Raw genomic sequence first — 27,674 nt, 5'->3', positions numbered from 1 at the left:
AATAAAATCTTTGAGGGGTATAGTTTCCAAAATGGGGACACTTGTGGGGGAGCTCCACTGTTTAGGCACATCACGGGCTCTCCAAACGCGACATGGTGTCCGCTAACAAATTGAATGGAAAATCGGCTCAAATTGTTAGCGGACGCCATGTTGCGTTTGGAGAGCCCCTGTGTGTCCAAACATTGGAGCTCCCCCACAAGTGACCCCATTTTGGAAACTAGACCCCCCAAGGCACCTATCTAGATGCATAGTGAGCACTTAGAACCCCCAGGTGCTTCACAAATTGATTCGTAAAAATGAAAAAGTGAAAATAAAACACTTTTTCATTTTTATGAATCAATTTGTGAAGCACCTGGGGTTCCAAGTGCTCACTATGAATCTAGATAGGTGCCTTGGGGGGTCTAGTTTCCAAAATGGGGTCACTTGTGGGGGAGCTCCAATGTTTGGGCACACAGGGACTCTCTAAATGCAACATGGTATCCGCTAACAAATTGAATGGAAAATCGGCTCAAATTGTTAGCGGACACCACATTGCGTTTGGAGAGCCCCTCTGTGCCCAAACTTTGGAGCTCCCCCACAAGTGACCCCATTTTGGAAACTAGACCCCCCAAGGCACCTTTCTAGATGCATAGTGAGCACTTGGAACCCCCAGGTGCTTCACAAATTGATTCGTAAAAATGAAAAAGTGAAAAAAAAAACACTTTTTCATTTTTATGAATCAATTTGTGAAGCACCTGGGGTTCCAAGTGCTCACTATGAATCTAGATAGGTGCCTTGGGGGGTCTAGTTTCCAAAATGGGGTCACTTGTGGGGGAGCTCCAATGTTTGAGCACACAGGGACTCTCCAAATGCAACATGATATCCGCTAACAAATTGTCGGCTCAAATTGTTAGCGGATATCATGTTGCATTTGGAGAGTCCCTGTGTGCCCAAACATTGGAGCTCCTCCACAAGTGACCCCATTTTGGAAACTAGACCCCCCAAGGCACCTATCTAGATGCATAGTGAGCACTTGGAACCCCTAGGTGCTTCACAAATTAATTCGTAAAAATGAAAAAGTGTTTTTTTTTTCACTTTTTCATTATTACGAATCAATTTGTGAAGCACCTGGGGGTTCCAAGTGCTCACTATGCATCTAGAAAGGTGCCTTGGGGGGTCTAGTTTCCAAAATGGGGTCACTTGTGGGGGAGCTCCAAAGTTTGGGCACAGAGGGGCTCTCCAAACGCAATGTGGCGTCCGCTAACAATTTGAGCCGATTTTCCATTCAATTTGTTAGCGGATACCATGTTGCATTTAGAGAGTCCCTGTGTGCCCAAACATTGGAGCTCCCCCACAAGTGACCCCATTTTGGAAACTAGACCCCCCAAGGCACCTATCTAGATGCATAGTGAGCACTTGGAACCCCTAGGTGCTTCACAAATTGATTCGTAAAAATGAAAAAGTGTTTTTTTTTTCACTTTTTCATTATTACGAATCAATTTGTGAAGCACCTGGGGGTTCCAAGTGCTCACTATGCATCTAGAAAGGTGCCTTGGGGGGTCTAGTTTCCAAAATGGGGTCACTTGTGGGGGAGCTCCAAAGTTTGGGCACAGAGAAGCTCTCCAAACGCAATGTGGTGTCCGCTAACAATTTGAGCCGATTTTCCATTCAATTTGTTAGCGGATACCATGTTGCATTTAGAGAGTCCCTGTGTGCCCAAACATTGGAGCTCTCCCACAAGTGACCCCATTTTGGAAACTAGACCCCCCAAGGCACCTATCTAGATGCATAGTGAGCAGTTGGAACCCCCAGGTGCTTCACAAATTGATTCATACAAATGAAAAAGTGTTTTTTTTTTCACTTTTTCATTGTTACGAATCAATTTGTGAAGCACCTGGGGGTTCCAAGTGCTCACTATGCATCTAGATAGGTGCCTTGGGGGGTCTAGTTTCCAAAATGGGGTCACTTGTGGGGGAGCTCCAATGTTTGGGCACACAGGGACTCTCTAAATGCAACATGGTGTCCTCTAACAAATTTAACGGAAAATCGGCTCAAATTGTTAGCGACACCATGTTGCGTTTGGAGAGCCGCTGTGTGCCCAAACATTGGAGCTCCCCCACAAGTTACCCCATTTTGGAAACTAGACCCCCCAAGGCACCTATCTAGATGCATTGTGAGCACTTGGAACACTCAGGTGCTTCACAAATTGATTCATAAAAATGAAAAAGTGTTTTTTTTTTTCACTTTTTCATTGTTACGAATCAATTTGTGAAGCACCTGGGGGTTCCAAGTGCTCACTATGCATCTAGAAAGGTGCCTTGGGGGGTCTAGTTTCCAAAATGGGGTCACTTGTGGGGGAGCTCCAAAGTTTGGGCACACATGGGCTCTCCAAACACAACATGGCGTCCGCTAATTATTCAAGCAAATTTTACAATCAAAAAGTCAAATAGCGCTCCTTCCCTTCCGAGCCCTGCCGTGCGCCCAAATAGTATTTTTTCCCCAAATATTGGGTATCTGCGTGCCCAGGGGAAATTGCACAACAAATTTTGGGGTCCATTTTTTCTTGTTACCCCTGTGAAAATAAAAAAAATTGGGTCTAAATTAACATTTTTGTGAAAAAAGTTAAATGTTCATTTTTTTCTTCCACATTCAAAAAATTCCTGTGAAGCACCTGAAGGGTTAATAAAGTTCTTGAATGTGGTTTTGAGCACCTTGAGGGGTGCAGTTTTTAGAATGGTGTCACTTTTGGGTATTTTCTGTCATAAAGACCTCTCAAAGTGACTTCAAATGTGATGTGGTCCCTAAAAAAATGGTTTTGTAAATTTTGTTGGAAAAATGAGAAATCGCTGGTCAACTTTTAACCCTTATAGCTCCCTAACAAAAAAAAATTTTGGTTCCAAAATTGTGCTGATGTAAAGTAGACATGTGGGAAATGTTATTTATTAACTCTTTTGTGTGACATATCGCTCTGATTTCAGGGCTTAAAAATTCAAATTTTGAAAATTGCAAAATTTTCAAAATTTTCGCCAAATTTCCGTTTTTTTCACAAATAAACGCAAGTGATATCGAAGAAATTTTTCCACAATCATGAAGTACAATATGTCACGAAAAAACAATCTCAGAATCAGGGGGATCCGTTGAAGCGTTCGAGAGTAATTACCTCATAAAGTGACAGTGGTCAGAATTGTAAAAATTGGCCCGGTCATTAACGTGCAAACCACCCGCGGGGCTTAAGGGGTTAATAACTCTGAGTTTCACTTTTTGTATTGAAATAAATTAACTTTTTGTTGATATTCTAATTTGGGGAGATGCGCCTGCATGTCTTGTATTGGTGACCTGTGTTCATGCTTCTGTGGTAGAAGCAAAGTTGCTTCTTTCCTGCCAAGAGAGCAGGTTTTGCTGCAGGAGGAAAAAAAAAAAAAAAAAAACACACCACCCTGTGCGAGCATACCCTACATACCCTAAGGCTAAGTGCCCACGTAGCGTTTTTCAAGCAAGCATATATGCTGCGGAATTTATGCAGCATAAATGCTTGTTAAACGCTAGGTAATCCGCCCCCATGGTCCCCAAGGGGATTCCGCAAGTTCTATGCCCATGATGCGGATTTTTCCGCAGCGTTTATGCTGCGCTCAAAAATCCGCAGCATGTCCATTAATTTTGCGGAAGCGCGGCGTAATCGCCGCCATTGAGACGCATATAATCCGTGTCAGTACATTTGTACTCACGGATTATATGCGTTTCAATGTGCGGATGGTACCCAGTTCTGGAGGAGAGGAGACTCTCATCCAGACCTGGGTACCATTGTACCTGTAAAAAAAAAAAAAACAAATAAAATAAAAAGATTATATTCACCTTCCGACGGCCCCCGGTCTCCTTCCCTTTGCTTGTGGGCAGGACTGAAGGACCTGCGGTGACGTCACAGTCATTTGACCGCAGGCCCTTCAGTGCAGTGTCCCGCGATCAGCTGGCAGACAGGAGCGAGAGCAGCTACACACGCCGGGCCATCGGAGGGTAAGTATAGGTTTATTTTTTTATTTTTAAACATTCTTACGGTCACACTGTATAAATCCATGCTGGTTGCATGGATTTATATAGTGTGACCTAGCTGTCAAGCACTTTCCAAGTGATGCTAAAATCGCCTGGAAAGCGCTTGTCAATCCGCATGCAGAAACGCATGTGAAAACGCTTCAAATCCGCATGTATTTGGCAGGAAAAACGCATGCACAATCTGCATGCGTTTTTTTCTGCCAGGGAAATGCAGAAATGATGCAAAAATTTTCTGCTTCATTTCTGCATCGTGGGCACATAGCCTAAAGGTTTGCACCTTGTGGTGAACCCTCTGTATCTTCTCTCACAAAGTCTTCTCTTGATAAGACTAGATACTGAAACACCCATTTCTAGAATGTTCTGAAGGGGTTTTCTTCACCGTGGAGATGATTATGCGATCATCCACTGTTGTCTTCTGTGAATAACTTTTTGGAGTTTCCAAGCTCACTAACACACTTTTTTTGCAGAATGTACCCAACTGTTAATTTGGCCTCTCCTAACATTTCTTCTCTCTGATTGATTCCTTATTTATCAGCCTAATGATGGTCTGTTTCTCTTCCATTGAGAGCTCCTTTGACTGAATACTACTGGTTCACAGCAACAGCTTCCAAATGCAACCACCACAACTGGAATCAGCCCCAGACCTTTTACTTGCTTAACTGATGATGGATTAACAAAGGAATAGCCCATTAAAGAGCTTTTGAGATAAATGTCCAATAACTTTTGGCCCTTTTAAAAAGAGGCAGCTACCCATTAACGAGCTTTAATTCCTAAAACACTACTCCAATTAAGATGTGAATACTCTCAAGTAAAAGCTGAAAGTCTGCACTTTAAGCACATTTTGATTATATAACTATATATCTTGAATATGTTTTGGTAAACAGCTAAAATGTCAAAACTTGAATCACAGTCCAAAATGGTTTTGGACCCAACTGTAAGAATACATGAGTATGTATAAGAATAAGTCAATTGGTGTCCCATTTCCTGCAACTATCAGAATCTGGAGTCTTTCCAGTCTGCCTACCACTTAACTAGGATGTTTTGCTCTCTTCTTCAGATTTAAACTTTGTTCTCACCTATAGTCAGGCAGGAATATATTGTAAAGGCAAGCATTCTTTTTTTAACTGCTTTGACAAGTTCCTGAGTATTCCACGTCATTGAGTTAAATTGTCTCCTTGACAAGACTGTCACTACTAGAGATGAGCGAACCTTAGTGTTAGATGGAATCCCCAAGGCTTGCGAGACAAACTTTTCTAAGACTTGTGGAGCAGCCACTTCTCTGCCTGCCACCACAACCACCAGAGTCACCCAGTGCCCAGTCAACAAGATCCAGGTGTCTGTGGTGAAATGCACCCTGGCAGATATAGATTTAGTCAAGGAACTGGTGATGTTGTCTGCGACATGCTGGTGTAGCGCAGGCACAGCTTTCTTAGAGAAGTAATGGGGACTGGGCAACTGGTACTGGAGGACTGCGACGGCCGTCAGCTTTCAGAAACCATCTGTATCTACCAGGTGTAAAGGCAGCATTTCCCTGGCCAACAGCTTCGAGATGGTGGAGTTCAATCTCTTAGCTTTGGCATGTGTAGGATGAAAATCTTTTACATGACCACAACTGAAAAACCGAGGGCTGGCTGCAGTGCTGAGAGACGGAGTAGGGTGAACACGACAAACTGCTGGACCATGAGTGAGGTGCAGGAGGAGATGTTACGGTGGATTGAGAAAGATGGGGTGTGCTCGTTGAAGCAAAAAACAGTAGGCATGTCCACTTCCATTACAGCTAACGGGCTCTCAGTCAGCCTGACTGGAGTGGGTAAACTAGTGGAAGTTCTGCAGACGTAGACATGCATTGTTGCGCACAAGCCCGGACTGACTGGCGTGAGCATGGTTATTGATCTCACTGGACCATGAACCGAGAAGTGCCTGGAGGGACGTGACTAAGTATCAACTCTGTCCGACCAAGGTCGCACGGCGGCTCAGTAGACTACGTGAACCAGGGAGGAACCGAGCAGAGGGACCAGTTGCTACTCCAGGTCAGACCCCGGTCACAGCTGTTGACCCACACCAGGGAATTCAGGAACTGGCAGGCACGGCTGGTATGCAGACAGGCGGATACTGGCAGGTATGAAAGCAGGCTGGATAGGGACCAGTACAGACTGGGATACAGGAACAGAGCCACGGGTGCGGTGGACTAGCAGAGCCGCAGGTGCGGTGGACAAGCGGAGCAGAGCGAAACCGCAGGTGCGGTGGACAAGCGGAGCAGAGCGAAACCGCAGGTGCGGTGGACAAGCAGAGCAGAAGGTGCAGGCAGACAGGACAGGGCTCTGTTTACATGGAACAGACTGGAAAATACAGGACGATAGTTAGAACACATGAGGTAGATATGGAGGCAGGGAAACGGGACAAGCAGAACCAGATACACACAAGGTACTTACAATGAAGCAGCGAGTGAACACTAAACTCACAAACAGAAGAAGTACAGAGACAACGAGTTGGAGTTAGGTGCAGGTTCAGACACTGCAGGAAAAGGGAAGGTACGGATATAGATACAAACAGGTAACGGGCTAGGGCACAGTTCAGACAGGAAATTAACCCGGAATAAGATACAGGAACGAGCCTGGGAACTCAGCCCCCAGGGTGGCGGAAACAGACTAGAAGTCACAGATACAGATAACGGGCCTGGGTATACAGCCCCCAGGGTGGCGGAAACAGAAAAGATACAGGACAGGACCTGGCAACTCAGTTGCACAGAACACACTGAAAGAAAGTGTTGCTCAGGCACCTCCTACTGGGTGGAGGGGGTTTAAGTATCCAGTGACTCACAACAATAGGCTGGGGATGCATTAGGAGTGCGCACACAGTAACTATAAGAATCAGGCAGTAACCGCGCCGCCGCCCTAAGCAATCAGACAAGAGACAGCAGGTACTGGAGCAAAGTGTGCAGCCTGGACTGATAGCTAAGATGGCGGTCTTGCATGGTGGGAGGTGGTAAGCCATGCCAGCACGCCGCCAGGGATGTTACATGCATGAGAACACTTTGCATGGTGACACAGGAGGAAGAAACAGCAGATGCGGTTGATGGGGCGGGCGATTTTTCGTGAGGCCCGCATTTTAATCGCAGCGAGATTGCCAGACCAACGCATGTTGATCGCGCATGTGACAGTTCATGCATGTAGTAGTCAAATTATTGCAATTTTACCCCCTCAGTCTTTTTTTGCAAAGTTCGCACATAATGCGAGTTAACTCATCTTTTACAGTCTCAAAAAAGGTCCAGGCTAAGCAACGAGCTACAGACCCACAACCGCTGGTCACAGTTGTGGCTGAGGATGCAGTGCTCGTCGTGGTTGTATCACTCAGTGTGTGCGGGAAGCCGCAACGTAACCTCCTCGTCTTCCTCCTCCACCTTCTCAGATGAGCTTCTCAGCTGCGTGCCTCTGGGTTCACACCAAGTGGGATCTACAGCCTCATCATCCTCTGTTCTTCCATTTATCGCTCTGAAAGTCACCCTACTCCTCTTCCTGCCCTGACAGCACAGTACATTCTGCGTGCGCCTGAGGTATCGGAGTCTCATGAGGATCAACTCCCCCAATTGGGGTTAACGTCTGTTGACGAGGGTCATGATTCTGCTCGGACTCTACTTCGTCCTGCCCCGGATCCAACATGAAAACTTTTGGGCATCGGTACAGATGCTTTCCTCCTCTTGAGTCTGTAAATCTTTGGAGTAGACCTCTGATTCCCATGGCATAGGATGTGTGAGCAGCTCTGCAGACTCGACCATCTGTGGTTCTCTACAGTCAGTTGGGTGGTTGGAGAGTTGTGAGGCAGAGGTAAACAAGGTTAATTGGGGTGCCACCTCTGAGGACTGTACTGTGTGATGTTGAGGTGGCGGAAGAGGCCACTTGATGCAGCGCTTGCCATACACTGGAGCACATGCTCTTTCTGGCCGTCATGTACAAGGCGTACTGATGTGCAGCTGCCAAAGAAAGTGGAGCAGCCTGTCCAGTAACAGAAGTTATCGGTTGTCTTTGGATAGGACGTGACAGTGTTGGTTCACTACAGCTTCACTAACATTACCACCTACCCCACGTACACATTTAACACCAAGCCTATTTCCCCTTCCACCACAACCTCACTTTTTCCCCCCTTATGTTGCTCAGATAGTGTGGTTGGAGCATGTTATTAAACAAAAAAAATATATATATTTTTTTTTTTTTTTTTTTTTTTTACTGTGGATGAGGCCTGTATACAGTAGAACATATGCACCTAAAAATTACAAGGCAAGATGTGGCCTGCTGTATCACGTTAGTAACAGAAGAAATTAGTTTTAACTGTGAAACCCTGGATACAGCTAAATTTCAGCGCAGAAGAATTACAAGGTCAGATGTGGCTTACTTAATGTAGCACGGTAGGAACAGAAAAATATTAAGAGTTTCAAAGGTGTACTCATCCATGGAGCACAATATTAGCAGTGCACAACAGTTCTATGCTGAAATGGGATCACTCTCTGAAGAAGCCCATGTGACACGCGCGTTGGAGTGGGTGGCGGTGCAGACACATCTCCAGCATGGCTTATGGTTGGTAATCCTCTTCTGTACATGCTCGTGCTGTGTCTTATTATCTTCATGACCACGGCCTTTTATACATAATCCTTTGTACATTCCAGGGCTGTGGAGTCGGTAAGCCAAACCTCCGACTCCTCAATTTCCATGACACCGGCTCAAACTCCGACTTCGACTCCCTCATACATGGCTCATGTTTAAGTGATAAATTTACTGTAGCACAGATTCATCTCAGCTAAAAGTCTAGACCCTTAGATCAGGAATAGGATATTTCATAACTTTCCCAAATTCTTATGAAAAAAAAGATTCCCCACAAACTGCATTGAACTACCGTAACCAAATTTATTATATATTTTAGGAGTTAAAGTCAGTCCATTTTGTACCAACTCCGACTCCACCTCCAACAAAATGGACACCGACTCCACAGCCCTGGTACATTCCCTTGTGTTGCATCTAATTTTTATAAGCACTGTCTTTTATACACACGTGGTCAAAATTGTTCATACCCCTCATTTAATGAAAGAAAAACCCACAATGTTCACAGAAATAACTTGAATCTGACAAAAGTAATAAAATTAAAAATATATGAAAATGAACAAATGAAAGTCAGACATTGCTTTTCAACCCTGCTTCCTCAGAATTTAAAAAAATTAAACTCCATAAATAATTTTGTTGTTATTGTTCAAGTCAATACGTGTAAGTTATCATTAATTCCCAGATAGTTCTTCTCAGTCTATGCTGAAATGTGCCTTGCTGTCTGTCTGGACCTCACTAATAGCAAAAAAGGATTGATCTGCTGGAAGGTCGATTTCACAGCCACACAGGATCCTATCTAAACTATCTGACTTAGAGGCAACCGCCTAGCTAACTATTTAAAATCGCTCAGTATCCAGGACCAGCCTCTCTGCGCTATTATACTGACAAAATGGCACTAAAACAACATGTCCATTCTTTATATGGAGAGAGACGTGTGATTTCAGCAGCCAATGGCACAAGCCCTTATGTCTGGACATTGTGGATGGTTCCTGCACCCTGATTGGTTTACTTGAATCTGCACACATTAAGAATTTTTTTTTTTTTTTTTTTTTAAATTTTAACAGCAGGCCGCTCCTCTGACCTCTCCCCACCCTCTTCTCTCATCAAACATGAATCCCCAGCTCATCGTACAGCACCATTATCCTAACCAAAGTGCTGAAAATACTGTAGTGGAAACGTGATCATTTCCTGCACTTACAGATTTTTGCAGAATTTTAAGTAAAACCGCTTGAGTGTCTGATCACGAATCCGAATGTGCAACGTTCATGTCGAATTTGAAATTGGCGAACGTTTTCTCAAAACATGTTCGCTCATGTCTAGTCACTACTGTGAAATAACAAAGGACAATTCTTGGTATCCATGATTCTCCAGACCAAAACATAGTCCCAAGCTCATTTGTCTCGCACTTCTATTGTTGGTCAAGCTGGAAAAAGACAAGAAATCCATTTCCTGTCACCATGTGTGCCCATTCCAAGCCACCCACATATGCATCTTTAGTTTACTTTCAGCCACAGTCTATTCCAAACATACCTTGGATAGAGATCTTGATGTATTAGTTCAATGTTCCACTTCACTTGGAAAAAATGATCACACTTTTCTTTAAAAGATAACATCTTCAGAGTTAAGGGGTCAAACAGAGCAATCTAACAAAAGTACTCAAAGAATAATGACCATCAGGATAATTGGTCTTTGATTTCCTTGGGCATATTTTGCCCATAACAATCCTGTTTGGTAAATGGCCATTTGAGACGGCATGCAATTTTCAAGACAGGAGTAAAAGAGGTACACAAGATTTGGAAGCTACTTGCTGCTATGGCCAATAGGAGTTTAATGTCCATGAACATAGCCCTTTTACGGTCGACATCTTCCAAGAAATACGGAAAAAAGGACACCTTTTGACCACCAAGGCTAATGTCTTGTTTCTCTCAAGATTTTCTTAGTATGATGTCTCAGTTCTTGTAGTGAAGGATTTTAATCAAGATAGGCCGAGGAGTTCTGCCCACCGGCCCCATCTGAACTCTATGCGCCTTTTCTACTGCAAACAAAAAGGAGTGAGATTCTTTGCCAAAGCTTTTTAGGAGCCATTTCTCTCAAAGAAGTTGTCCGGGTCTCCCCCTTCTCCAGTACTCCAACCAGCCTAATGTTATGCGGTATTTGGCGATTTTCTAAACCATCCACCTTAGCCAGCAGTGACGCCACAGCCTGTGTAGGACTCTGAATACGACGACAAATAGTGGGAATGGCATCCTCCAACTCACTAACTCTCCCCTTAGCAGTGGTGCATTCAGAAACTTTTTGGACATCATGCCGAATTATGAAGATTGTTGATTGAAAAATATGGCCTACCTGACCCATCAGTACAGCATGTGTGGAGCTGCATACATTAAGGGCATCAAAAACATCAAACAAGGATGGAGCTTCCCCGAAGTGTATTTTTTTAGGGGCATACTCCTTTCTCTTGGGAGACCCTCTCATCACAGGAGGCTCTTATAGATCAGAGTCCATTTCAGGAGCTAAATCTTCCTCCTGAGCAAAGAAAGAATAGCGAGACCCTGTAGGGAACGTATTCTGGGACCCTTGTGAACTCACCACTAACCTCTACCACAAGGAGCTTCATTATGTGATCTATGAGCATATTACTCTAATCTAGCAGCAATGTCTCCATTGACATACTTTTCTCTCCTCCCACAGGTACCATCTTGGGACTCCTGCCTGTGTCCCTCCATCTTCTTTCTCCATGTGTTTGCACGGGTCATTATATCCCCACCACACTGGATCAGGGCATATATGTTACCGGAGATCTCCTGCACCTCTGCAGCAGCCATGTGATTGCAGAGATGCCGGTGATAGAAGCTGGGTAACAGCAGCTTTAAAACCCAGGGGAGCACTCACCATTGTACGGGACTCTGGCGGAGAAACAGAATCGGCACAGTGGTAGGACCACGAATTTTGAGATGATCCACGAAGTAGGGTGTGCAGTACCGCCGGTATGTTTTCCACTAGCCCACTCCACGCCTTTTTTTCCTGTCTCTTTCTGCTCAGCTTCGGAGCACCCAAGATAGTTGCGCTTTCCTCAGACAGTGCGTGGCGGGCCAATTCTCCCCCCGGAAAGAATGCAGGGGAGAGCAACGAAGCAGGAGGAGGTGTTTTTTTTTCCCCAGAATAAACGCTCAGGATTCCAGGAGCTCTGAAAGAACACATCCTCTCAGTACTTGAGCATGGCCATGCCCCAGGCCAATAAGAGTTTAACAAAACTGCTTCAAGGGAGCGAATTTTTGGTTTCATCTTACAAACTTGCACCATATTTCGTCAGACCATTCAAGATATTGAAAATTAGCCCAGTTATATTCCATTCTAAGATGCCACCCACTCTCTGCAATAGACCACAGAGCACATCTGTGTCCTTTGATCAACAGGTTGTCTTCAAATATCAAGACACCTTCCTCTGAGCGAGAAGGTCCGGGATCTCCGGCAGGATCCGTGAATCTGACTGACATTCTCGATAGGGAAAACCATGGGTCTTTTTGGCCAAAATTGAGTAATCACGATCACCGTTAGCTGATCCTTCGTGATCTTCCTCTAGTCTGCCGAGATCATAACTATCAAAGGAAAGGCATATGCAATTCCGAAGTTCCAGGGGATCTGAAGGGCATCTACCACATAAGGGTTTTCCATTGGATTTAATGAACAGAATTTCTCCACTCTCCAGTTCTGCTTGTTGGCATGCAAGTATACTTCTGGTAACCCACACAAGTGGACTAACTGCTGAAACACCTGTGAGTTTAGGGTCCATTCCCCTTATTTCAGTGTGTTGCGGCTTAGGAAGTCTGCCTTTGTGTTCTCCGTCCCCTTTAAGTGCAGCGCTGTTAGGGAAAGAATGTTGTTCTTTTCTTGATGAAAAAGCTTGTTTGCAGCTTCCATTAGGGAGTGGGACCTAGTTTTCCCCTTGGCGGTTGATATACGCCACCGTAGCTCGGTTGTCTGACACGACACGGACGTGTCGACCAAGGAGGAAAGAAAGGAAGCTTTTTAGAGCTTTTTCTACTGCCCATAACTCCTTCAGGTTTGAAGATTAACCCCCTGAATTGTATGATTTCAGATGTGCCCCCCAACCAGATTTGCTCGCATCTGTTTTGATAATGTCGCTCACTGGCTTCATCCATTGAACCTTGATGCTAGGTTTGTCCTGTCTGTCCGTCACATGAGGGAATTTCTGGTTTCCCAAGAAAGTCCTACCTTCCCTTCTAGATGTCTTTCTAGCAATATTTCCCATTGAAGCAGTCTCGTGTATAGCTGGGCCTACATCACCGCTGGGATGCAGGATGTTAGGAGTTCCCAATAAGGATATTGCCTTCAAGGTCATTTTCAAAACTTCTATTGCTGCTGAAGTAAGGGCTACTATCTTGTTCTTTTTCTACTCGGGTAAAAGTTTGAAGCTCGGAAGTTAGAATGACCCAGGAATGATTATTCTTACTGGATTTAATTTTGACTTGTGGATATTTATAATCCAGCCAAGATCTTCTAAGATGACTCTTACATCTTCCAGTTGTGTAGCACAGTGCCTCACAGATTTCCCCACTATCAGGAAGCAGTCTAGGTAAGGAATAATAATGGTGTTCCGGACTCAAAGGTAAGCAGTCATTTCCGCTATTACGTTGGTGAAAATTCTTGGAAGCCACAGACAAACCGAACGGATAATGTCTTAACTCTCCCTGCATGTACAAGGCGACTCAAGAACTTTTGATGGTCCAGATGAAATCGGGATGTGATCGTACGTATCCTTTAAGTCCATCACTGCAGTGAAGCAATTGTGAAAACAGTAATATTATGGCCGCGCTTATCGATTCCATTTTGGAGGTTTGGTACTTTATCCAATCGGTACAGGTTCTTCAAGTTGATGATGGTTCTGAACAAACAGTTTTTTCTTTGTAAAACATATTATATTATATATAGATATTATACAGGCAGACGCATTTCAGACCACAGGGTCCTTTAGTCATTGCAATGACAAAATACCCTGCCTTCTTCTGGGACATCACACAAGACCTATTTCTTTATCAAGCCCAAGACCTCCATCTCTAAGGCTAACTTGTTCCTCTGATGACTTCTTGGGAGGAGATGAAGGGGGTGTCACTATGAAGGTCTGACAAGGCAACTGAAAGAAAAAAAATAAATATCTATCTTTAGACCTATTTTATTATGTCCAGAATCCAGCTGCTGGAAGAGATGTTTGCGCAGGCCTGGATGAAGCGGGAAAGCCTACCCCCTACTTGTAGTTTAGCATCATTGAGAAGATTTCTTGGATCCTGAAGAGGGACATACGAACACAAATCAGAGCTCTTTCTTACTCCTGGATTCCCACTTTCTTCTCTCTCCCAGAGGGAGTCCTCTATTAAATCTTTTCCTCCAGAAGGAACTCTTTCTTGAATTTGCGGTGAAAAACCCGGAAAAGCCCATTTTAAAAATGCTGCAGCTCCTTGTAATAATGGCAGGTAATTCAGAATCTCATCTCTTGGGGGTTCTACATTTTAGCTGCTCTTCCACCTGCTGTAGACAAATAATTAGGGAACGGGTGGTACAGTTACAGCAATTGCAGGTCTTAACCCCCCTACTGTGGCTTTGCATGTGTGTCTCAGATATTGATCTGCTTTCTTATCCAGGGTGTCTTAGTACCCCAGAATTTCAAAGGGTAGATCCGCCCTTTTTAAGGCCTGATACCACCCAGTCAATCCTAGGAACTTTGTCCCATACCTCTGAATCCTCTTCAAAAGGATATCTCCTTTTAGAAGATGAAGGTAAGGCGCCAGATTTCTCAGTTTTCTTTCATTCCGTTATTAAGGGTCTGGTTCTTACTATTAATGGGAAAGGTACATTTCTTCCTTTGCTCTAACCCCCTTAGCATCACATCTTCTAGGGCTTTAGTCATCTTCTCTTTTAAGCCCATTGTGGACCAAACATGGTCTGCCCCCTGTGCCACTGCCCGCGGAAGATGAGGAGGAAGATTCACTCTGATATTCCCCTTCTGATAATAGGAAAACGTCAGATTCAGAAGACACTTCCCTAGATTTCCTTTTTTCAATAAGGATTTCAGGGAGCCTTCCACCTCTGCCCTGATGGCAGACCTGAGGTTTGAGGCAAAGTCAGGATTCTCCTCACTAATGGTCTTCTGAATACAGATTGAACAGAGGCTGTCTCCTAGTCCCTTGTAAGCGGGATTTTACATAGCGCCAAGAGGAACAGGGAATGTGCGCTAGCTTTTTTAGACTTTCCCTAGTGACAAACAAAAAAAAAAAACAAGGGAGTCTATTACAATGGTGACATTCACCCGCTGTCATATTAAGGGTACCGGATTTGGAGGCTGTTCTGAGATTCATGTTTATCCTCCTTGGACGCTGAGGAGTCCTGAGACAGCTCCTCTGACAGACATCAGCCGCTCCTGCCACTCGAATGGCTGCCCCCTTTGCTATGCCCACGCTGCAGATGATCCGGTTGTTGTTGCTGCTGTAGCTGATCCTCCAGGAATGAGAGCTGGAGCATGATTTGTCTACCTGTAGACTGTTCCCAATTTATATGGGACCCACAGTGCCTCCTTCCTGAGCCGCCTCCTCCGGATTCCCCAGTGTCAGCTTGCCCCCTGTGGGAGCCTATCACCCGAGTGTGCCATTTTCCCCAGCGTGTCTCGGCCAGCGTTTCCAGCGTAGGGCACAGTCATCTTTCCGACCCGCCATATCTGATGTCACTAGGACATGCCCAATCCCATTGTGCCAAGTCCAAGTAACGCACTGTCCCTTCCTGCACGCCCCTGCTGCCAGTATGCGCTCAAGGATTAGGGCGGCGCAGCAGCTGGAAACATGCAAGGCATTTTGTCCACACCTGCAAGTGCCTCCGAGCTCACCGTGGACCAGCAGACGACGCTTCCAGGGACCAAAAAACCAGCGCTACAGGCAAGTAACCTGCTTCTTCAAAACGCCGGGACAGGCCTTGGTAAGAGGCCTCTTCTTTCTTCACTGCTCGCAGCAGTAGGTTCCCATCAAGAACAGGACACCAACTGATGTGGGGGGAGAGTTACAACCCTTATATTTTAGTAGGTTTCCGGTCCTTTTTGGGAGGATCCCTCTCTCAGGTGTGCTGTCATGGGTGAAGGGAAAAACCGGAATTAGTCTTACCGGTATTGATGTTTCCAGGAGTCCACATGACAGCACCGTAGGAGGAGTTATCCCATATCCTGTGTAGGGACAGGAAGCACAAGAGGTTAAAAGCCCTCCCACCCCCAACCCCCTCAGTGATTTTCCAAGAACCACATTGGCTGGGTACAACAAAATTTTATTTTAGACTGCTTAGACATCTGTTAGTCACATACAGTAGCAATATAGGGAGGGAAATAAGGGTGCTGTCAAGTGGACTCCTGGAAACATTACCGGTAAGACTAATTCCGGTTTTCCAGTAGGTTCCCATGACAGCACCGTAGGAGTATACCCAAGAACTCCTAGCTTAGGGTGGGATAACTGCCTGAAGTACCTTCCTACCAAACGCAGATCTCTGCTGTGAGAGAACATCTAGCTTGTAGTGTTTTCAGAAAGTAGCATGTCCTGACCATGTGGCTGCAGTACATATTTGTTCAATGGTAGCCCCTGCTCTAGTTGCCCATGAGGGGGAAATTGCTCTGGTGGAATGGGCTTTGATAATTTCAGGGAGAGGCTGTCCTTCTGAAAGATATGCTAGATTAATCATGGATGTGACCCATCTAGCTAAGGATGGTCTTGAAGCCTTCCTGCCTCTATTTTTTCCCCTAAACTGTATAAAAAGGTTAGAGTCTAATCTCCAGTTCCGAGTGGCCTCCAAATAGGCCAACACTGCCTTGCGGACATAGAGATGGTGGAAATCTTCCGCCCTCTGATTCCTAGGGTTTTCGCAAAATGATAGAAAGACCATTTCTTGGTTTAAGGTCATCAATGACCCCACCTTCGGAGAGAAACTTGGATCCAGTTTCAGAATGATGCAATCATCCCGAATCTGCATACAAGGCTTGACGACAGATAGAGCCTGGATTTCATCCAACCGTTTAGCTGTGGTGGTTGCCACCAAGAAGACTGTTTTCTAGAGTCAAGTTCTTTATTCAAATTATTAACTGAGCCGAAGGCAGGTTTGCAAAGGACTCTCAGGACAAGATTCAGATCCCACCGAGGGGAAGAAATTCTGTGTAGGCCTAAGTCTCCGGATTGTTTTGACAAACCTGATTATCCAGGGATGCGAGGACAGATTGCGGCACTTAGTGCCGCAATCTGCACCTTCAAGGTACTTGGTCTAAGACCTGCGTCAATCCTGCCTGCAAGAAATAAAGGATTGAATGGATGTCTGGCTGAGAGGTGTCTACCGTCCTGTGGAAATGACAAAAGGTCCTCCAGACTTTTTTATATATGGCCTGGGTTACAGGTTTTCTACTAGCATGCATAGTCTGAATCACTCTGGCGGATAAGCCCTTGTTCTTCAGGATCTCCCCTTCAGAAGCCAAGCTGAGAACTGGAGCTATTGAAGATTCTGATGAAACAGTGGACCTTGCATCAGAAGATCTTCCTGAAAAGGAAAAAATGATTGGGTCTTCCAACGCTAGATGAGGTAGAAGGGAGAACCAACTTCTCCTTGGATAGAACGGGACAGTCGCCCGATCTTCCTGAATTTTTCGCAGCATTCTCAGAATTAGAAGAGCAGGTGGGAAGGCATATGTTAGGCCCTCTCCCCAATATTGTGAGAGTGCGTTCACTGCCAGAAAATGATCTCCTGGGTCGAGAGAGAAGAAAGATGTCGTCTTTGCATTTGTTCTGGATGCAAAAAGGTCTAGGTGCGGCTGACCGCATCTGCGGGTTAATTGCTGGAACACCTCTTCCTTCAGTTCCCATTCTGAAGCCTTCGAAGGTGAACTGCTGAAATGGAGCTCACTATCTTCTCTATACCTAGGAATATCCCGTTGGCCAGGGACTGGAGAAGTGGATGTCCTGGTCCGCCCTGATGTCTGATGAAAGATACTGCCGTGATGTTGTCCGACAAAATTTTTACATGTTTGTCTTTTAAGACCGTCCGGCTTCTCTGTAGGGCTTCACAGATTGCCTGTAGTTCCCGAAAATTCGATGATCGGGTCTGAATCTCCGTGGACCATGTTCCTTGAAGAAAAGAATCTCCCACTCGAGTTCCCCATCCTGAGAGACTTGTGTCCGTGGTCACTAAAAGACAAGGTTCCAGAATTCACTGCACTCCCTTCCGTAGATTCTTCTGGTCGAGCCACCAGTGTAGAGAGAGTCCTGGGCGTTTCTGGACAAAGATATCTTCCTGTCTAGGCAATTCTGTTGTCCGTCTGTCACTTCCAGGATGCATTTCTGTAGAGGCCTGGAATGGAACTGGCTCCATCTGACGCAGGAGATGCATGACGTCATGATTCCCAAAATACTCATTGCCTTCCGGATTGAAGGTTTCTTCTCTCTTGCAAAAGTACGAATCCTTTGTGGAATTGAGAGCATCTCGTCTTCTGGGAGACAAGATACTCGTATTCGGGAGTAGAGATGGACTCCCAGGAAGAGGTGTGATGTACTTGGGACAAAACTGTATTTTTCTTTGTTCACATTTCAAACCCAGGCTGGTTAATGTCCGTAGGACAAGTTCCAGATGTTGCGTCATATCTAGAGGAGATCCTGCTACCATCAGGGAATCGTTCAAGTAGGGAATGATGGTAATACAGCTATATGAAAAAGTTTGGGCACCCCTATTAATCTTAAGCTTAATGTTTTATAAAAATTGGTGTTTTTGCAACAGCTATTTCAGTTTGATATATGTAATAACTGTTGGACACAGTAATGTTTCTGCCTTGAAATGAGGTTTATTGTACTAACAAAAAATGTGCAATCTGCATTCAAACAAAATTTGACAGGTGCATAAGTATGGGCACCTCACCAGAAAAGTGACATTAATATTTAGTAGATCCTCCTTTTGCAAAAATAACAGCCTCTAGTCGCTTCTTGTAGCTTTTAATGAGTTCCTGGATGAAGGTATTTTTGACCATTCCTCTTTACAAAACAATTCCAGTTCAGTTAAGTTTGATGGTCGCCGAGCATGGACAGCCCTCTTCAAATGATCCCACAGATGTTCAATGATATTCAGGTCTGGGGACTGGGATGGCCATTCCAGAACATTGTAATTGTTCCTCTGCATGAATGCCTGAGTAGATTTGGAGCGGTGTTTTGGATCATTGTCTTGCTGAAAGATCCATCCCCTGCGTAACTTCAACTTTATCACTGATTCTTGAACATTATTGTCAAGAATCTGCTGATACTGAGTGGAATCCATGCGTCCCTCAACTTTAACAAGATTCCCGGTGTCGGCATTGGCCACACAGCCCCAAAGCATGATGGAACCTCCACCAAATTTTACTGTGGTTAGCAAGTGTTTTTCTTGGAATGCTGTGTTTTTTTGCCGCCATGCATAACGCCTTATTGTATGACCAAACAACTCAATCTTGGTTTCATCAGTCCACAGGACCTTCTTCCAAAAAGAAATTGGCTTCTCCAAATGTGCTTTTGCATACCTCAGCCGACTCTGTTTGTGGCGTGCTTGCAGAAACGGCTTCTTTCGCATCACTCTCCCATACAGCTTCTCCTTGTGCAAAGTGCGTTGTATAGTTGACCGATGCACAGTAACACCATCTACAGCAAGTTGATGCTGCAGCTCTCTGGAGGTGGTCTGAGGATTGTCCTTGACTGATCTCACCATTCTTCTTCTCTGCCTTTCTGATGTTTTTCTTGGCCTGCCACTTCTGGCCTTAACAAGAACTGTCCCTGTGTTCTTCCATTTCCTTACTATGTTCCTCACAGTGGATACTGACAGGTTAAATCTTTGAGACAGCTTTTTGTATCCTTCCCCTGAACAACTATGTTGAATAATCTTTGTTTTCAGATCATTTGACAGTTGTTTTGAGGAGCCCATGATGCCACTCTTCAGAGGAGATTCAAACAGGAGAACAACTTGCAAGTGGCCACTTTAAGTAGCTTTTCTCATGATTGCATACACCTGGCTATGAAGTTCAAAGCTCAATGAGGTTACAAAACCAAAAAAAGTGCTTTAGTAAGTCAGTAAAAAGTAGGTAGGAGTATTTAAAACAAGAAGATGATAAGGGTGTCCATACTTATGCACCTGTCAAATTTTGTTTGAATGCAGATTGCACATTTTCTGTTAGTACAATAAACCTCATTTCAAGGCAGAAACATTACTGTGTCCAACAGTTATTACATATATCAAACTGAAATAGCTGTTGCAAAAACACCAATTTTTATAAAACATTAAGCTTAAGATTAATAGGGGTGCCCAAACTTTTTCATATAACTGTATCTCTGACAGATACAGGCCACCACCTCTGCCATGATCTTTGTAAAGATTCTGGGAGCAGATGACAGGCCAAAGGGAAGAAAGTGTAGAATCTGACTGCCTGATGGTAGTGCAAACCTCAGATATTGCTGACTTGAGGAATGTATTAGCAGGTGGTAGTATGCATCCCTAAGGTCCAGGGTGCACATTACTGCATCCATGTTTATTAGAGGGATGGCTGATCTTACGGATTTCCTGCGGAATATCTTATAGCGGACCCACCGGTTTAGGTGTTTCAGGTTGATAATCGTACGGAACTCCCCTGACGGTTTCTTTATTGAGAACAGGGAGGAGTAATGGCCCTGATGTTGTTATTCGTGTTCTGGAACTGGTACAATAACCCGCTGAAGCAGCAGCTTCTCTATGTCGGCCTGCAGACGGGAAAGAGAGGTAGGGGGAACCTCTCGTCAGGCGGAATTTTGAAGGGGATTTTGAGAAAATTCTATCCTGTAACCCTGCGCTATAGTTGCTAGTATTCAGGGATTTTGAGTTAACCGATGCCAACTGTTTCTGAAAAACTTTATTTACGGGAGGGGAACGGTTTACGAAAGGGCGGCTCCTTCTTTTTCTCCTCAGGGAAGCCCTTCTTTTTATCGGACGCTTTTTCTAGAATGTCATCTAGTACAGGTCCGAATACTCTGAACCCTGAAAATGGAATGGAGCACAGTTTGTTTTTAGAAGCTGTATTTCCAGACCATGTTTTAAACCAAACAGCTCTACGGGCTGAGTTGGAAAGAGCATTATTTCTGGCCGCAAATCTGACCGATTCCGCTGAAGCATCGGCCATAAAATTTGCCATTTTTAATAGGGGCAATGATTGAAGGAGAGATTCCCTCGGGGTGCCATATCGTAGGCGACTCTCTAGCTCTTCTAGCCAGACTCATGGATCTGGCAATAGATGTAGCAGCGATATTAGATTTAATAATTGCTACTGAAGCTTCCCAGGCTTTTTTTCAAAAGTCCATCTGCCTTCCTATCCATAGGATCTTTAAGTCCTGACGAGTTTTCAAAGGGGATAGAGGTTTTCTTGACCACCTTAGCCACCAGGAGGTCAATTTTAGGAATAGTGTCCCCTGGGTCAAAAGGTAGTCGGGCGGAAGACTCGTGGTATAGAGAGTCTCTTCTCCACATCCTCCCATTCCCCCAGTATTATGTCCTTCACATGGGCTTTTAACAAGAAAAACCATGGATCTCTGGGTTCTAAGACCACCAAACATCTCATCCCCTGGGGGCTACAGAGAACAATAGAAGCCTGAACTTCTTCTTTGATTATATTACGCATCTCGTTTAATAAAGCCCCATGCTCCTTCTTTAGCATGGAGGCTCTACACTCAGCACACAGACGCTTTATGAGTCTGGAAGTCTGATGTTACAATCCAAGCACCTCTTGGATTTTACTGTGGCCCTTTTTTTATTTTTGTATCCTTCTATTTCTTAGAAGTAGGTGGTAACTGCCCAGATAGATCCTATAAAAAAAATATGGAGGGCCTGGTAAGAGTAAGCTCCATTAACCATATAAAGGAGGTAATGGTACACTCACATGACTGTGGGGCGATCCAGGGAGGGGAGGATATCAGGGTGAGACATCTCTGCCATCTTGCTGTCAGGGGTGCCCAAGCTGTAAGCCAGTCTTTGTGCTCCCCAGCCCCCCTTCCTATGCCTTACCTGGTCGCCCAGTCATTTTCCCTGCTCCCTGGCGTCTGGTCTTCACCGCGGTTTGAATTTCCTGCGCGACCGCCACCGGAAGTAGTCATCCCGAACTTCCGGTTTCGATGCCGGGCGGTTCCGGAGCCAGGAGAAGCCGGACCCGCCCGGAGCAGGACGCCAAGAGCCCCGGCGATGGGGAAGTGGCACCCGGAGGCTCCAGCACACCGGAGGGCTGAGGGACTCCCGACAGGGAGTGTCGGCCCAGGACCCGCTTGGCGGCGGGAAGGAGAGAGCCGTGGCCCCCCCCGGAGTCCCCTGAGGTATCTCTGTCTTCACACCAGTACTCCTGCACCAGCGCTCCCCCTGTACTCCCTGTCCTGTGCAGGGACAGGAAAAACACTGAGGAGGTTGGAGGTGGGAGGGCTTTTAACCTCTTGTGCTTCCTGTCCCTACACCGGATATGGGATTACTCCTCCTATGGTGCTGTCATGGTGACGTACTGGAAATAATGCTTCATGAAAATGTTTTCAGACCAAGAAGTTAGGCAGATCCTATTTAAAAAGGAGCAATAAACCCCTTGCCAATTTAACTTGACACTCTGCCTTGACTCCTGTACTCTTAGTCTGAACATGTCTCGTGATCTAAGCCCTGCACTGACACTTGGTTTTTTTAGTTTGTAACTTGGCTTGCTTTTTCTGTGTTATGTCAAAATCTGAACGTTGTCCCAATAACAACTCTTGGTTCAATTTCTGACTACCCTACTATTACATCAGCAATTCTGTCTCCTATCAGTAGCTATTCTGTGGACTGCTTGTAAAGGTTAATGAAGACCAAGGGGTCTCTTAAGGACTCTGCCCCTGGTTTAGTCTACATAGATGACATCACTTGTAAGTAACCATAATAAACAGAGTGCAGATCTGTCTTGATATTACATTGCAACTACAACACCCGACAACAACCAAAGATCTAGACCCCCAGAGAAACTTTTTGACCACTGTCTGTCATAGGTCGGTATCTCTGACACTTGTTCAGGTCATGGGAAAAGGTGATGAATGGTAAGAATTCCCCTTTATTTATGTTAGTAAGGCTAACAAGTTTTCTTGATGGTTAATAAAAAAACATCAAGGAATATCACAGCAAGAGACTTCTTTACCAGCAGCATAGCTGATTTTTTTAATTGTGATTTTCTTCCCTAGTTTTGAAAGTTTTGTTTAGTTGGCTATTCTTCTAAATTAAAGGGTAAAAATACAGTGGAAAAAAATAAATCGTAACTAAAACTAAATTTATACTTAGTTTGACGCATATTGAATGGAAAACACCCAATGTGTATATAAGAAGTACCTGTAATGTTCTATAAGCCACAAGTTTAACAAAGCGTATCTGTTTATTGTATTTTCATTGTCACACTATAGGGCTATTTTCTAGGCAGAATCTCCAGTGTGAATTTAGTACTGGGCTATTTACTACTAACGTTGCATAATAATAATAATATAAATATAAAATTTCCTATAAATGTGAATGGTGTTATAGAGACCCTTTTAACATTCATAGATTATAAGTGATTTATATGAATATTGATTTTTTTTTTTTTTTTTACCATATTAATGAAAAATTTACTCACGTGTGAATGGTTTGCCAAAGAAATAAAAGGCACAATATACTATAATATAGTAACTATAGTATCATAGAAATGCAAACTTCAAATAACTTTAAAATGATATAATTTCTATAGTATGTATAAAAAAAAAAAAACGATTTGCCAAATTTGATTGTAGTTTTACGATAAAGCCCCCCCAAGACTGACCTGTATTACCTACCAAAAGATGCCATTCTATTGAAAGCCAATAGTATTGAAAATGAGCACTGCACTGAATAATAATAAAGTTAATGCCCCTCTATCTAAAGAGAAATGGGACTCCCTTTCTCATAAAATGTTAATGTCCTAGTAATGGGGCACTTATCCATCTTTATAAAAGGTAATAAGTAGACTTAATGCCAGCCGTGCCAGTAATTGGTTGCCGCGGGATGGGAGCCCTGAAACCACCTCCTAGCTCTCTTCTTTCAAAAATCTAGCCTGGCGCGGAGTCACATATGCATCACACTGCAACAATGACATTATCCCGGCCAGCTAATAAAAAAGAGCTGCAGATATAATGCAGTAAGAGGTGATTGTCAGGACTCCCTTCCCATGGCTGTAGATTACTGAAGCAGCCGATGGACAGAGTCTTGCGAAACAATTACACCAACTCTAGTGAAAAGTATCTATCTTGCGACTACCTCTTTAAAAAAAAAAAAAAAAAAAAATTAGTGATCAATGTATCCTAACTTTACCACCATAGTACTAGTCACAAATGAATGAATTCATTGAGATGTCAACTAGCAAAACACCAGGTAACCAAATTGATTTCTGATGTGTGCAGATTAAAAAAAATTTAAAAAAATCATTTGTCAATAAGATAAATATTTCTAGACATGAAAAATACTCACGAGTTAGTGTGAAGATATTCGAAGGTCAACTGAGCACGGTTTAAACTACTATAGTTTGTAAAGGCCATAACTGCAGCCCAATCACGACAAAATTGCCAAAATTTAACAATCTGTCAATTGCTGGCTTTTTTTAATGACACACTGAATTTTATGGCTCGATGAATGCTTTTTTTGTAGCTGGCAATGATTATTGCTGGTGCGTCACACTGTGTTCTAGACCAATTACATAATGGGTAATCTCCAGTGTCATCACTTCCTTGGTATCTGCAAAGAATTAAAAAAAAAAAAAAAAAAAAAATACCTTTAAACAATCCACTTTTTTCCAATTGTGATATTTGTAAGCTTCATGAAATGGTACAAAGCCTATGGTTTTAAACAATTTTTTCCGCTTCAGATGTTGAGATGCAGAATGGACAAGAAAGTCAGCAAAATATAGTGAGGTATCGCAAACTAGTGTTGAGTTGATCACGACCGATAGAACACAAAGTTGGCTCCCTTGGGTGAACAATACAAGCCAGCACCCAAGTAAGAGCCGTCTGTCATCTCGGATTAGCTCTCAGTAGGGGTAAATAAATAAAAAAACAAACAAAAAAAAAAAAACACACACACACACGTACCGATGCCGAGAGAAATAAAAGCCCGGTGGCCTCCGGAAATGGTCTGTGAATGGCTGGCTATAGGTGGGCTGAGTTTCGACGTCATCAGACTACGTGCGAACACTTAATAAAACAGGGATCCAAAAGAGATGGCTCTTTTTAATGAGCCAAATGATCCACCTCCCCAAAAACTGCCCATCACTATCACGCACGTGCCTTAAAGGGGTTTTCCCACAAACAAAGTACATTTTAATTCATGGCTGTGTCTGATCGTGTACGGAACATGGTCTGATCATACCACAGCTCCTGGGCAGGGGAGGAAGCAAAATAGTATACAGACATTACAGCAAGGGATCGCAGAGGATTCATTTTCTGAGGTAAAACATTTCACTGCGTGTTTTTAAACAGTATTTTACCACAGAAAATGAATCCTCTGCAATCCCCTGCTGTAATGTCTGTATACTCTTCTGATCATACCACAGCTCCTGGCAGAGGAGGAAGCAGAAGAGTATACAGACATTACAGCAAGGGATCGCAGAGGATTCATTTTCTGAGGTAAAATACTGTTTAAAAACAGGCAGGGAAATGTTTTACCTCAGAAAATGAATCCTCTGCAATCCCTTGCTGTATTATCTGTATACTCTTCTGCTTCCTCCCCTGCCCAGGAGCTGTGGTATGATCAGACCATGTTCCATACACGGTCAGACACAGCCATGGATTGATGTTAACTTTTGTTTGTGGGAAAACCCCTTTAAATGAAGTATGCATGCACAATACCTGGCTCCCCTCCCCCAAGCATCTCCATACCTGATGTGGTTAGGAGAGCCACTACACAACCCTGAACATCATATTCACAGCCCCAGACCAGCATGGCACATGTCCCATTTCCAATCCTAAAATTAAGCCTATTTCAATCAAACTGATCAGTTCAGCAGCATGAGAGCTGAGCATAAATGAACACGTGACTCTGGGTAAAGTACACCCAGCTTCCACTACACAAGGCTGCCGCAGTCCTACCGAGAACAACTAACCTCTACGAAGCATGCTTCTCCTCACACTCACCAGCCCTATATATCACTAGCTCTCTCTCTCCGCTCGGTTTCCGGCGCGATTTCCCGCCTCTTCCGCAGTGCGCAAAGCTTGGCAGTTGCCGCCCAATGCTCGTGAGCGCGCATCCGTTAGGGGACGGCAGGCGTTGCACTGGGCTGACAGAACATAGCGACACACACCTACAGCTGTCCTCGCTTATCACCGGGCTCTTAGGCGAATGAAGCGCTGTTCTTGCGTGCTGGACATCCGGGAATCCTCAAGAAACACTTCGACGTCTCCAGACAACGTGTCTTAACGAAACGTGAAGAAAAGACGAGGAGTGCGCCAAGAGCCGCGTCACCGGGACTAGACTACGCCCAGTGGGACACGTGACACTGAAGAATGGAGGAGGGCTAGCTTAGTGCGCGCTCTGGAGGACGGGTAGGAGGCGCGCTCCTGGCTCGCGTCTCCTCAGTGCGATGTAACGGCCAGAACGAGGCTGGGGCCGGCGCGAGCGCTGCGTGTCCTGGAGCCGCCCGTGCAGCTGGCCGCTGTGTATATGTTATGGGTGCGGGTTCAATGAGGTGATTTCACTATCGGCTTTTGTCTTCTCTTGTTACGTGTCGCTCTTTCTATGTGAAGGACCGTGTAGCTATACAGCAAACATGGCCGCGGCTGTAGGACCTAGAGGAGGGGTTATCGTGTGACGTTAGGCTGGGAGCCCGCCATGTCATGGAAGGCAGTGTCTCAGGTTTCCTAGGCTTTGTGATAGCTGGGAAGGGGGGTAGGCTTTGCTGTGCGATATGGTTGCTGAAGCTTTCAGGTTGGGTTCTGTTTGTTAATTCGGATTATAGCTTATGTATCAGCTATTACTTCAAGCTTTTTCCTCTGAAACCAGTGTAGTAGCGGCATGGGGTTGTCTGAAGTGCACCTTACAAAGAAGAAAGTGAAAACGGCCATATGAGAACAAGACTGTCTATTTTACCTGACCTCCAGCAAATGGGGAAAACTGCCTTTTGAAGCACAAATGTCTCATTTTGTAGTGAAAGTTTGCAGATCAAGAAATCTACACAGCTAAGGAAGAGCCGGAACAAAGGTTGTTGCCTGGTCTCAAGGACAAGGTTTTCGAGGACGTGGTCACCTGGACCGATACTGAATGATTGAAGCACTCCAAAATCTAGGTTTAGTAACGAAGAAACAGATGAAGTAATCGTAACAAATTACCATCAATTTACTTGATTAACCCTAAGGTAGCTGGGCCACCTCTTAGGGTTCGAGTCTGAAACTGGATACTCAGCCTTAATTTAGTAGTTTGTCACACACTTCCTTAAAGGGCGATTCTCAACTTATCTGTTGAGCAGCTCTGCAGTCTCCTTACCTTCTGGCAGAGCAGGCTCTCCTTACCTTCTGGCAGAGCAGGCTCTCCTTACCTTCTGGCAGAGCAGGCTCTCCTTACCTTCTGACAGAGCAGGCTCTCCTTACCTTCTGGCAGAGCAGGCTCTCCTTGTGTGACAGTTCTGGTTAGTAGCAGAGCCTTAGTATTAGAACTATAGAGCCCAGCACAAGTTCGGCTTGTAACTCATTCAACTCTGGAGTGTACACTGTTATCACTGTATTTTGATCTAGAGCTAGCATGGCACTTGAACATGAACAAGGCTAGGGACAGTAAGAGCCTTGAAGCTTGGTTTTCGGGAGGGGAGGAGAAGCTATTGCATAGAAATTGATGGGCTGGAGAGAGCTAACTGGGATTTTAGGAGTCAACGTCTTTCCTGGAATGTAACGATTGAACATATACGGCCAGGATCTGGTGATTTCTCTTTGGAGAAGCTGTACACTATGTAAGACAAAAGCTTGACAGTAGGACATTGTCCAGATAGAAAAAGAAGTC

At 44.5% G+C, this 27,674-nt stretch overlaps 1 protein-coding gene across 3 annotated transcripts in view; it reads right to left on the bottom strand.

Annotated features, from left to right (window-relative positions):
• Window positions 1–26,189, bottom strand: part of MORC2 (MORC family CW-type zinc finger 2) — a 176,097-nt gene extending 149,908 nt beyond the window's left edge. Inside the window, exons 1-2 of one of the 3 annotated variants that reach the window (XM_073671183.1) lie at window positions 25,987–26,189; window positions 24,162–24,425 (exon numbers count right to left, since the gene is read on the bottom strand). In XM_073671183.1, the coding sequence (XP_073527284.1) occupies window positions 24,162–24,229 (68 nt within the window). In that variant the 5' untranslated portion in view covers window positions 24,230–24,425; window positions 25,987–26,189. The other 2 variants (XM_073671182.1, XM_073671181.1) reach the window with 2 other exon arrangements.
• Between the last annotated feature and the right edge of the window lie 1,485 nt (window positions 26,190–27,674).

Source organism: Phyllobates terribilis, unplaced genomic scaffold, assembly GCF_046119375.1.
Source record: "Phyllobates terribilis strain yellow unplaced genomic scaffold, ASM4611937v1 Scaffold_1__5_contigs__length_1240528914, whole genome shotgun sequence".
Taxonomy (NCBI): Eukaryota; Metazoa; Chordata; class Amphibia; order Anura; family Dendrobatidae; genus Phyllobates; species Phyllobates terribilis.
This window is presented reverse-complemented; position numbering and strand designations above follow the sequence as displayed.